The sequence below is a fragment of the Gopherus evgoodei genome, chromosome 10 (genome assembly GCF_007399415.2).
Source record: "Gopherus evgoodei ecotype Sinaloan lineage chromosome 10, rGopEvg1_v1.p, whole genome shotgun sequence".
In the NCBI taxonomy this organism is placed as follows: domain Eukaryota; kingdom Metazoa; phylum Chordata; order Testudines; family Testudinidae; genus Gopherus; species Gopherus evgoodei.
Window position 1 is genome coordinate 53,368,183 of NC_044331.1, and position 12,594 is coordinate 53,380,776.

General features: G+C 54.7%; 1 protein-coding gene across 1 annotated transcript in view; it reads left to right on the top strand.

Annotated features, from left to right (window-relative positions):
* Positions 1 to 12,594, top strand: part of MGRN1 (mahogunin ring finger 1) — a 113,689-nt gene that overhangs the window by 96,763 nt on the left and 4,332 nt on the right. The window contains exons 13-17 of the mRNA XM_030578844.1: positions 1,782 to 1,891; positions 5,785 to 6,008; positions 8,123 to 8,246; positions 9,032 to 9,077; positions 10,912 to 11,019. Coding sequence (XP_030434704.1) covers positions 1,782 to 1,891; positions 5,785 to 6,008; positions 8,123 to 8,246; positions 9,032 to 9,077; positions 10,912 to 11,019 — 612 coding nt within the window. The remainder of the gene's footprint in view (positions 1 to 1,781; positions 1,892 to 5,784; positions 6,009 to 8,122; positions 8,247 to 9,031; positions 9,078 to 10,911; positions 11,020 to 12,594) is intronic.

Below are 12,594 nucleotides of genomic sequence, written 5' to 3' on the forward strand. Positions count from 1 at the left end.
TGACACGCAGCCCACCAAGGTGAGCCCCCTGGTGGGCTGGGCTGCTTTGTTTACTTGCCGCCTCTGCAGGTTCAGCCGATTGCTGTTCCCACTGACCACGGTTCACTGCTCCAGGCCAATGGGGGCTGTGGGAAGCCGCAGCCAGCACATCCCTTGTCCTGCGCTGCTTTCCACAGCCCCCATTGGCCTGGAGCGGCAAACCGTGGCCAGTGGGAGCCGTGATCCACCAAATCCGTGGACGCGGCAAGTAAACAAACCATCCTGACCCGCCAGGGGGCTTGCCCTGGTGGGCCGTGTGCCAAAGGTTGCTGATCCCTGCTTTACACCAATAAAGCAGACTTTATCTCAGAATTTTTGATAGAGGCTCATGGATTCAATATATTTATTTTTTATTTAAATGTTTTAAAAATTATAGTAAGATTAGGCCTTAAAGTATTTTGTATTACATTCAGATTTCATTTTAAACAGGTTTCTTTTTAAAAAGAAAAACTTGTAATTTAAATGGCAACCCTTGATTTATAGTGAAGAAAAAAATCAATTTTTTTCCCCTCAAAAGAACCCATTTATTTGTCTGCACCCTGGGTAGAGACTGCTGTAGGGTAGTAACATGGAGGCAAACGTGAGCCTATGAATGAAACGTTCTGTGCAATGAAACAAGGGGGCCCAAATTTAACCACCTTGATCCCTTTGTATGGGATGTGCGGGGACCCATTTCAGACCATCTCGGAGTCTTATTCCTTGGGGGATTTCAGCGCATCTGATGTGCCTCCTAGCCCCAGCGTGTGAACAAGTCATCATTTAACTACCCCTGTTACCAGAAATTTAATGCCTCATTAACACAGTGGCCAGCTCCTCATCCCCACCCTGGCCCGGAGCCACAAATCTAAGGCAATAGCAGGGGGAGCTGTGTCTCCTGCCCCCTCCTCTCCCCCCGGTGCAGTTCTTGCAGAGCAGTCACAGAGAGCTGCTGACAGTCTCCTTGGCATTCTGCGTGCAAATCTGTCAGGGCCTGGCCTGCTTTTCTTTCTCCTTCCCACTTCTCTGGGAGTAGCCCCAGGCCTGGCCCCATCCCCACACCTCTCAGCACTAGTGCAGCACCCCATGCACCATGGAGTCTTCCTGAGCCATGGCTGGGGCCCCTGCCAGTCTGAGGGCCTTGCAGTGTTGCCCCAAGGTGCTCGGGCCTGGTGGCTGCATCTTTCCTGGGCCTGTGTTGGGGATTGCCACAGTGTACTCGGGCACCAACCTCTGGCCTCTTGCCATGCGTCAGCCCCTCACCTCCCTGAGAATTGCTTGCTGGGGACAGACTGACACAGCTGGTGCTGGCAGCAGATGTAAGGCCATGCTCAGGTGAAGCAGCACCTCCCAGGTTACTTATGAGAGTGGGCACTTCCAGAATGGCATGAGGTTGTATTTCCATATAAATAGAGCTGCCATTTCATTCGCTACAGACGCTGCTTGAGGCCAAGGGCTCTGTCTGCTGGCAAACTGCTCCTCCCTCTGGTTTCTTGCACTAGCAGATGAGCTCAGGGGACTGGACACCAGCACTTGGCTTCCATGTGTTCAGCTGCAAGACCTTAGCCTGAAATTAGTGCCAGTCAGCTGGAGGCAGCTCCCCCCAGGAGCCCCTGCTCTCCAAGGTGCAGGGTCTCACCAAGGTGAATTCTACCCACTAATGCAGTGTCTGAGCCGTGTCCCTAGTGGAGTGGCTGTGGCACAAGGTGGCGCTGTCCGACACGCTGCTTTGGCCGTCTAGTCACCTGTACAATGTTCCCTCCTAGCCTTCCGTGCCTTGCTGCAGATCCGAGCCGTGAGGAAGAAGCCTGGGGCTCTGTCGCCTGTCTCGTTCAGCACCGTCTTGGCCCAGACCATGGACCATGATGAGCATTCTGTAAGTAACTCACAACCCTGCGTGGCTTCTGGCCCTATGCCCCCCCCTCCCAGGGAACAGAGATCGGCAGGCTCTCTGTTTCTCCATGCCCAGGCTCCATTTCAGTTGGCTTGGTCTGTCTGTGGATGTCCTTTCCTGGGGCTATTGACCAAGGCCCTGGTGAGCCTTTCCTACTAGGATCAGCTTCATGCTTGAGCATTCGAACATCCTGCTCTTCTTGAACCCCTTGATAGCTAGGGGGCAGCCCTCCCCATGGCTTGTGGCTTTTCAGAATGGCTGCTACCCCCCACACCAGGTTTATGAAGCTGTTTCAGGCCGGGTGTCCACTCCTTTGTTAGCCAGCATGACTTTGAGTGGGAACTGCCACCGTGTGCCATCGCATGAAGAGGTTTCCCTGGGCCATGCAGGATACAGTGCCCATACTGGAGCAGGTGGCCAAGCACTGGGGTTGGAAGAATAATTGGTTACAGTTTGAGCTTGTGTGTAAATCTGCATCCGCAGGTTGTTTTGATGAAATGCTGTTGTCCTCCTGATTGCCCTCTAAGGTCTGCTCGTGGGCTGTCTAGTAACCCCATATGTGCAGCTCTCCCAGGGGAGCACACATCCCAACCAGTGGAAGTGCACAGCTAATTGTAGAGATACGTGAGATCTCCCAGAGCTGGTGTGATCAGCACCACTGGAGGGCTATCAAATACAGCATTGCTAGCTGTTCTGAACGAAGGAGGTGTAACCTAAGACGGCTCCAGTGCGTTGTTCAGAGACTTGGTCCCCTTGCCCTTGTTCTGATGTATCGCTATACGTACTCGTTGCTGTGCCTCAAGATACTGGGGCCTGCAGGTGTAAACGCAGTTCCCATCGTCCTGGCCTGTTCCTTTGCCGACTCTAGAATGGAAGCCTCCATCCTGCCCAATGTTCACAGGGGCTGACACCGCTCGCTGTCAGTGATTTGCTCTGCAACCACATCACAAATAGACCTTCTTGACTGAGCGGCTGGGACCCTTTCACCGCATGAGCCTGGATCACTCATCTTTAAGCTCCCCTGGCTCATGAAATCCTGTCTCAGGGGGAAGCGGTCACTACAGACAAGAAGTGGGTGCCAGAATGCAGAGTTTGGACATGGTATCTCCCTGACCTGACTGAACTGAGCAAGTTTCAGTTTAAAAAAAGTCTCTTGGCTGATTTCCAAATGGCAGTGAGGATCCAATGCTTTGCCAGGCAAAGGGCTGGGGAGCAAGACCCTCTCTGCTCAGCGTAGCAGAGAGCAAGTTTGTTTGGCCAATCGCTACTCTTCGGAAAGGCAGTCAGTGCGTTGAGAGAGGTGCTGATAAGTAGCCACGGTGGGATTTTGTGGGCAATTGTTTTACAAACTGTGACGGGAGCAGAAACGGGCATTCCTGGCATTTTGTAAAAGCTCAGTTACAACCAGTTTTCACCCAGCAGCCTTGAAGTAGTGCTGAGACCCAGCAAATGAACCTGCCCCAGCCAGTGTGACTGCTGAAGCAGGGTGCAGAGTAAGGTGGAGACAGCCTCACGAAGAGCTAGTCAGTTTAGTTATAAAGCTCTGTCCATGGGAATGGTCTCAGCTGGGAGTGACACGGGAAAGGAAAATTCCTGTTTCAAATATGATTATGATTTTAACTGTCCCTTTAAATCCTCCAAAATGAGCACTGTCTCCCTACCCAACAGGAAATGTGCAAGGGAAACAGTGAGTGGTTGCATTAATCACCAGGAGTCTCGCTGACATGTGAGACCATTCCACGTGCGAGGGCTTGCTAACACACTGGGCATTACGAAGGAGCGAAGCCCAAAGTGCCCTGACCCCAACCCCTGCTCCCGTTCATTCTGACAGCACTTGCCCCCTTCAGATGTTCGCTCACCCCCACCTGCTGTGCTGGAGGGAAGCAGCATTATCCTAGTTTTACAGATGGATAAGCTGAGGCACGGAGAGTTTTGGGAGACTTGCCTGAAGTCCAAAGGGAGTGAGTATCAGAATACAGGGATTCCTGGCCCCCACCCTGTACTGGAACGCTGAGATCACACCCCTTCTTTCTTGTTTTCCTGCTCCAGACTCCTAGGACTGGGCAAAAGAGCCTCTGTCAAGTTCCTGTTCCACCCATGGGATTGCTTGTGGGAGCTTATCTGGATTTGTCTAGCCCTGATCTCTTTGAAGGGCATGCTTGGGCTTTCTTTGTAAAACTCGTTCAGAGAGGTTGGGGTTGACAATAGCAGAGTCAAACCAAGTCTCAGATGCAGGCAGAACGGACTGGGAAAGAGACCCCTGCATGCCTTGTGTAAAGCAAAACAGCTTTGGTTGTGAAGTTGCTTAAAAAACCCTCAAAAACTCTTCTAGTTGACAGTTGAGGGAGTGTTTGCATGTTGGGACTTGTTCACGCTTGGGGTGCAGCGCAGCGAATCAGCCACCACCACCGGGCAGGGACTGTGCCTTGGTAAGCAGGAGGGGGAAGCACAGCTGAAGTATAAATGCAAGTGATGGACCTAAGAGAGGGAGGAGCGGTCCATTTTATCCCCTAGACCTATCCCATGAGGCCTGCAGCTACCCTCATCTTCAGCACCAGGGACACTTCTGCTTCCTCTTTCTCGAAGCAGCCTGGGGGCTTGGCTCATGGTGGAGCGTGGCACACTGGGACCTGTGTTCTCTGCAAGTCACATCTCTTCATTAAAGATGAGGGCTGTCGTCTGATGCTGTTATACAAGCTTGACAAGAGACCGTAGCCTTCTGAGGGTCATGCAGGGCACCCTGCAATGGTGCTGTAGGCAAAGCAATAGGCTTCAGGGACAGCTGGGTGGTTAGTGCCCAGCGAGAGGGAGCCATTGCTTAAAGATGTGTACAAGTTTCAGTGACTGATTCGCAGGGCTCTGCGTGGCCCCTGCTGTGGAACTGAGCTACAGCACCTGAGCTTTCGCTTAAAAAGAAAACACAAAATCAAAAGGTTGGTTCTTGCCCCTCATGATTGCGACGAAAACATCCCCAATATAAACCAGTCTGTTACTGTCTCCTCACATCTGCTGCCTCCTAAAACAGGAGCTCTGAGCTGGTGTCTGTAAACTGTGCCCCCTCCAGCTTGGTGGGGCAATAATCCTGGAATCTAGGGACAGTTTTAGTGTCAGTGCAATTAAGTATTTCGTTGCTCGCATAGCCCACTGTCCCTCACTGCCTCTCCAAGTGCCTAAAACCACAATGTGCTGTACCTCGCTGCCATGTCCTCCAGCACGCATGCACCGACCTCTACCAGTCACTCGTGCTTTGTCAGTGCAGACATTGTTGGCACTGAAAGGCATCACAAAGAGAACTGGTTATAACAACTCAGTCAGTGGCAGGGATGCTGAGCTGAACATATTCTTTATATTCCTTCTCAGCACAATAAAAACTTCCCTTCGTGAATTTACCAGCCCACCCCCAAAACATGGGCACCGCGATGCAGAATGGAGGTGCAGTTTGCTGCTGCTGCTGGTGATTAATAATTGGGTTCAGTTGACATTGGTTTAACTGCTTTTAACAGGACACAATCAACATGTACTGCATATCCCCTCAGCTCCCGCTTTCCCAGTCATGTGAAAGTCCCAGACAGACAACAAAGGAAACTCGGTATGTGGAGGAAGCAGCAGGCAGGGCTGTTGGATGTGCAATAGAAATAAACTGACAATAGCAAGCACATACCATTCTGCTCTCTCTCATCTTTCCCTTAGAGAATTTTGACTGTTGTTTGAAACAAATGTGTGCGCAAAACTTTAAGCTGATGGTGCCCCTTTAAATTAACCATTAAAGGAGCAAAGGATTTACTGTGCGAAGAATAAAGCAGGGATCCCAGTTTCACACTGGGTCCAGTTTGGTGGGATTGCCTAACGTTACCCCTTGTTTTCCTCACCTGCAGAGCTCCGACAACATCCCTCCAGGATATGAGCCCATTTCGCTGCTGGAAGCATTGAATGGCCTCCGCTCCATCTCCCCATCCATCCCTTCTGCTCCTCTGTACGAGGAAATCAGCTACACTGGCATGGTGGATGGGCTACCCCCTGCCGGCCGCCCACTAGCTGGGATTGACAGAGCCACGGAGAGCAGCCCTCAAAAGAGCAAGCGGAGCAAATCTCCAGACAGGTCAGCCCCAACAAAGGAACAAAGGAGTCTGCGCCTCACATGGGCCCTTCGGGTCCTCCCCAGCACAGTACAGCCCTGTCATCTCCTCCTTGGCTTGCCTGGCCCATGGCTCGGCATTGCCGCCTAGCGATCCCAGCACTGCTAATCCTGCAGCAGTGGGTGGACGACAGCTGCTCAGAGCTGGGAGCTTGGGGTGGTGCCTGCATGTTAGACTTAGAAATGCCTGTCTTGCGATTGCTGGAGGATTCCATGGAGGGCTCATTGTTCACTGAAGAAAGTTGACTTTTTACCAAGCAGATCTGTTCTGCCAGCTGTTTCCAGGGTGTTTTGGCTTCAATAGCTGGTGAGACAACTCCAGAGTTTTAAACAGGCTGGAAGAAACCTCTTCCCTTCCCAATTACCCAGGTGTCCCTGACTTTGTATACATGATGTCATAACTCTACTGGTTCTCCAGTCCTCCATGGAGTCCTCCATGGAGGACTCCATGGAATTTCTAGTGTGAAAAACAAAGACAAAAACCTTTGTTACAATTTTTGAAGCCACCTTTATCCATCACCCAGAAGCAAAATGGGCGGGTGCATATATGTTCCCACCGCAGGTCGCCTCTGACATGGTTTGTGCAGGGCCAGGACAAAAGTGGCCCTGCACAAAGCAATGTCAGAGCCAGGACGAAAGTGGGTTAGCTGCTGGCTGTGCTGTGCCTCCCCAGCCCTTGTCTCCTCTCATGGGCAGTGACTTCATCTCCTGCTAACAGAGAGATCCTGATACGTGAGCTCTGCAGGCCGTGTCCAGATGAGGATTGAAAGTGGTGGTGGTGGGTTAACTAACACCTTGTTTGAAAAGTCTAGTGCAGACAAGGCAGCCTGGACTCTAGGCTCTCCCTCAGCTAGCTTCACCTTGTCAGATACCATGTGTCCACTAGGCTAGTCAGACACGTTGGCCAACCCCCTTGTAATACCTCCAGTGCCAGCCTGAGCAAGGCTTATTATCAGAAAACTCACTTCCTGCTCTGAATCCCACATTTCCCTGTTTGGAGCATCCTTCAAGAGAGCGTTTGATTTTCCCATGTGCTCTGTGCTGCATAGGGCTGGCTCCAGGCACCAGCTTAACAAGCAGGTGCTTGGGGTGGCCACTCCGGAGAGGGGTGGCATGTCCAGCTATTCGGTGGCGGGTCCCTCACTCCCATTCGGAGCGAAGGACCTCCCACTGAATTGTCGCAGATCGCGATTGCGGCTTTTTTCAATTTTTTTTTATTTTTTTGTGCCCTGGAGCTGGCCCTGCTGCTGCACGTCAGTCTCCTTTGCCGCTCCTCGTTCTCACGCCTGGAGCATGTGCCCTAGCTCCACCAGCAGCTGCTAACTTTGGAAACATCCCTCCCCCAAGGCCTCTTCCCTGCACGTGCCTTCTAAAATATCTCTAGAGAGCTCGGCGTTACGAACCATTCCCCTCTGTCTTCACAGGCTGCGTCACAGGAGGTCCCCAGCTTTCTCTCGTCAGCTGTCGATAAGCATACTGAGCAGGGGAGTAGCCTTCCTGGCTCCTTGTCACAGGACGATCTGCTGTCCTAGTGCAGTGTGAGGCTGGGAAGCAGCAGCCCCCGATTTTTAAGCTGGTTTTTCATCCATGCTCTTACACCCTGCATGTCCTGCAGCCCCAGTTCCATGCTCATGCTTCCTTTGAGCATTACCTGGTATCGTGCGCCCCAAGCCCAGGGCTGCAGGGGATCTCCCCTTGACACGTTGGGGCCCAGTCGGGAGGCAAAGCCCTGACAAGCATTGCAAGAAGGGACTGAAACTCCTGGGAATACCAGGTTCAGCTCCCAACAGACCTGAGGTGGCCCTTCGCCCTGCTGAGCAGGTTCTGTGCAAGTGACAGTTGGCGTGTGTCTCAGATGAGACGCACCAGGGGTCTGAGCTCTCAGAGCAGCTGCTTATGCCCTTGTGTCCCTTTCTATGAGAGGGAGGTTTGTGATCACACATTCCCCTGCCTGCACTCTTGTGCTTCTGCCGTTTCCACTGTGCTGTGCCTGCGGGGGCTCGGCGATGCCTTGGGAATGGAAGTCACTGTGTTTTGTGGCTCTCTGCAGTGTCACTCTTCCCATCCTCCCCCCCCAGTGCGTTACGATCTCCTTCATCTCCAATCCATGAAGAGGATGAGGAGAAGCTCTCTGAGGACTCGGACTCCCAGCCAGCGCTGAGCGGGGCCGAGCTGGGGCTGAGGGAAAACAGCTCTCCTGGAGTAAGTCCCCATCTCAAACGCTGCTCAACCCTGGCTGCTCCTTGCCCCATAGCCTTGCACCAGCAAAGGGCCACTCCCTGGCAGCTGGCTACGGGTGCTGGTCTGGGGAGCTGCATTCCGGGCAGGCTGTTCCTGAGTAACGGGGCTCCGGGTTAACCCTTTAGTGTAGGACAGGAAGGAGCCCAGAGTTCACTCCCGGGGAACCCTGAACACTTCCCCTCATCCCTCAACTCCACAGCTTTCTACCCCCCACCCCCAATACCTTGGGTTTCCCATGCTGCCAACCCCTCTCCCTGGGCACAATGGGAACAATTACAATTGCAGCCAGGGAGGGCATTTCTAACCCCTTGGGGCTGGCGCCTGAAGGGTTTTGTTAACATGGTATGCTCCTGCTGGGGCAAAAGGGTTCCTGGGTGGCATCCTTCATGAGAGAGCTAGGTTAATTCTGGCTCCAATCACTGCAGTTGGCTCTGCAGCTTCCTAGCTCTGAACTCCCCAGCCTGGGCCTGTCTGGTGCACCTACAATCAGCATCTGACTGACACCTGGGAACCTCCAGGAGGGTTCAGCAGGGGGTGCTGTGCCCGAACAGGTGGGCACCCTCATTCCCCAGGCCAGAACGGCACTAGTGTGGGGATAATACTGGGCACCCTGTATTGGGGCATCAGATGGGCTGCCCCCCGCCCCCCATACTGGGCACAGCCTGCTGACCGTGTTGGTAGAGTATACTGGGTCCAAGGGGAGCGGTTCCAGCCTGCAGAGATTGTTCTATTCTCTCCTTTTCCAGAGCATGGTGGCTGAAGAAGTTGAGGAGATCTCGTCCCTGCAGCAAGGTACGTCCTTCCCATACCTATGAGACAAGTCAGTCTAGAGGGTGGAGTCTGGGGCTGGAAGTGACCCCCTGCTAGCCTCTTGGCCCTGTTCTCTCGGCTTATGGAGGGCTCCTCCTGATCCCCCTTGAAGGTACTCTTTGGGGTTGGACATGGTCTCAGCCTGGGATCACATGTCTGGGTCACTAATCTCTGCTGAATGTGGGAATCCCTCTGCCAGGGACCGGCTTTGGGGTTTACAGTTCCTCTTGGAACTGACAGTCTGACAGTGGCTAATCAGCTGAAATTCCCCAGTCTGAGGGCCTGTCTTGGCAGCAAGCTGGAGGGTAAATCTGCAGCGCACTAGCCTGCTGCGTATTAACTGGCCACTTGGATCCTGCAATCATGCGCTCAGGGTATGTGCACTTTTGATCTGGGAGTGTGATTGCCAGCCTGTGCAGACATACCCGCACTTGCTCTGCGTGAGCTAGCACGCAAAAAATAGTGGAGCTGGGGTAGCATGGGTCGTGGCTGGAATATGTACTTGCCTGGATCCCAGGAACATACACAGGTGGCTGGTCTGAGCAGCCCCAGCTACACTGCTGTGTTTAGCATGCCTGCCTGAGCTGGGAATCTCACCTCCCAGCTCAAAGGCAAGACGTAAACATTCCCCGGTTTGCATTGAGCGCTAGGGAGCTTTGTGTGTGGTAGCAGGGTCCGCACGGCCAGTTAGCCACAGGCAGGCACTAACTCTCTAGACAAGCCTGAGCTTTGTCCATGGGATTTCCTTGGAGACTGAGCGCCCCCTAGTGCTTGTGCACAGACTCAATGCCTGACCGGTGCCTGCTGGGGCCAAGATGTGGTTCTTCACTGAAACATGCACTTTGTGTGACAGGGATCTTTGTGTGAAGAACTACCAAGATCTGCAGAGCTCTGTGCGCTGCGACACTCTCCAGCGTTTCTCGTGTCTCAGATCTTCCCAAGGCAGTGTTTAAAAACTGCATTTGAACAGTGGCCGAAGCTGAAGGGGAAGCTGGGAACGAGGGAAGCGACAGTGACTGAAATTTCGCGCGCGTTCCTTCCCAGCCGGCTCTCCCGGGAGCTCAGCTCTTCCAGGGTGGGCTGATGGGGCAGATCAGTAGTGTAGCACCAGGCTGGCTGTGTGCATTTCCCTCTCCTTTGCTGCTGTCGCCATGTTCCCCAGCCTGCGCCCAAGGGCCAGGAGGGAGGCAGAGGCTCTCAGTTGGCCATTGTGTCAGGCAGCACCCACTGTTCCCAAACACTTGATGGGAAATTTCACTGCAACTTAAAAGCCTAGATCTCATTCCCTAGACAAACCCTCACACTGGAGGTGCTGCCTGTTGATCTGCTGTGGGAGGTGGCCTCCACATGGGGAGGGAGGAGAGCCCTGGGGGTGGGTTCTCCATCCTGCCCAATGCCAGGTGGCCATCTCCCTGCTCCAGCGCTGCTCAGTGGGCAAGACCCAGGCTGTGTCTTGCATGCGTGGGGCTGGCTCAGTGCTGCTAAGATTTGCCCTCTGGTGCTGTGATCAGTGCCCAGGGCTGGGCTGGCAGGACAAATGGCAGGAGGCGCTGCGTGATTTTGCTGGGCTCCCTAGGCTGGATGTGTCTTCAAGCGTCTCAGCTGCAGACAAGAGAGGTGCCTTTTTCAGTCGCTGGCTGTGTCACCTGGCAGCGTTTGCAGGGCGCGGCAAGGGGCAGTGGGGAAGGAACCTGTTCCCCCCATGCTGGGGGGAGGGGGGCTTGTTGGCACTGGCCTCTCCTCTGGAGGGAAGGCAGCACAGGGCCTGCCGTCTCCCTCCCACTCCATGCATCGGGACATTCTCTGCTGACTCCAGGTAGCTACCTGCCCTCCATGGAAGACATCCTGCCGGAAAACATCTGCAGTGAGCACAGGAGCCTTACGCAGTCAGAGAGTGACTCCGCGGTCAATGTGTACCTGCCAGGTAACAGCCCAGCACGGGGGTGGGGGGAGATCTCCTTGTGCTGGCACGGCTCTGATTGGTGGGTGGCTGCACTGCCGTGGCTTGGCAAGGGGTCTGTGCTGCGTGTACTCACTGCGGGCTGAGCCACCCTGCTTGCAGCTTGCTTGCCTGGATCGGCTCTTCAGGCAGCTCGTCTCCAGCAGAGAGCAAAACTCTCCCCTAAAGCACCCACTTGCCATGATCATGTGGCGCTAACTGCTGCCCCCAGGGGCATGGGCGAGTGGGGCTCCCAGAGAGATAACTTGCCCTATATCTCTGCTTCCCCTTTCCAGGGCTGGTTCTAGCAATTTCCCCGCCCCAAGCACGGCAGCACGCCGTGGGGGGCGCTCTGCCAGTCACCGGTCCCGGAGCTCTGGTGGACCTCCCGCAGGTGTCTGCGGACGGTCCGCTGGTCCCGCGGCTCTGGTGGAGCTGCTGCAGGCATGTCTGTGGGAGGTCCACCGGAGCCACAGGACCAGCGGACCATCCGCAGTCACGCCTGCGGCAGGTCCACCGGAGCTGCCTGTCTCCCTCCCAGCAACCGGCAGAGCACCCCCCGCGGTGTGCCGCCCCAGGCACGCGCTTGGTGCGCTGTGGCCTGGAGCAAGCCCTGCCCCTCTCTCTCCCTTTGCCGTCCCCTCCTCCCCCACCCTTTTGTCTTGCTGCTTCCAGCCCTCCACCCCACCCGCTTCCTCCTTTCTGCTCTTTGGGCTGCAGCCACTAGAGGGCAACACAATTGCAAGTGTGATAGTGGCTTCCTCATGTGAGTTGGTGAAGTTCTCTCCCCACCCTACAACCAAAGATTCATGAATACGTGAGCTGAGGCATAACGTGGTGGGGGGCTGAAAACTCCTGGTCTCCCTCCTCTAGTGACGGCCACATCTGATCACTGGCCCTGGTGGTCCAGCTGTGAGCTCCCACCAAAGGGAAGAGCCCACCTGGCAGCAGATGCTGGGCACACTGGGATCTTTATTGCTCCTTGTCTCCATACAGCTGATCCAGGGAGGGAGAGGCAGGGCCTGCCACGCTGTGGCCCCTGAGCATGCATGCTATCACCACAGTCCACACATGGCGCACTGGGGTCATCCTGTAAGGGGGAGGGGCCCATCTCTGGGCAGGCCGGGCCCCACTCACTGTGCCACGGGTAGGGGATTGCGCTTTGGGGGGCTTCATGGCTGAGCTGCTCCCAGCGCAGCTCCATCAGCTGTAGTCGTTGCAGCCTGTTCTCTCCCGTAGAGTCGCGGTCTGTTCTGAGCATCTCTCTAATGTCTCCTTCCTTCTGTCTGCCTCCCTGCTCCTGCCCTGGGCAGCACTGGGTCCCGATTCCTGCTCTATTGGGATAGAGGAGTAAGCTGGTACGTCGTCTCATTCTCTCTTACGTGCAGGGAATTGCATGGGGCGGCAGGAGCCTTTCAGGGTGGGGGCAGGCTAACTGAATGTGTCAGTACCAGGCTGGCCCCTTCTCCCCTCCCTGCCCTTCCAGCTCTGCCCAGGATGGTGCATTGTTGCAATGGTTATCCCTCACCACAGGGTGGCAGTAACAGGCCCCAGAGCAGG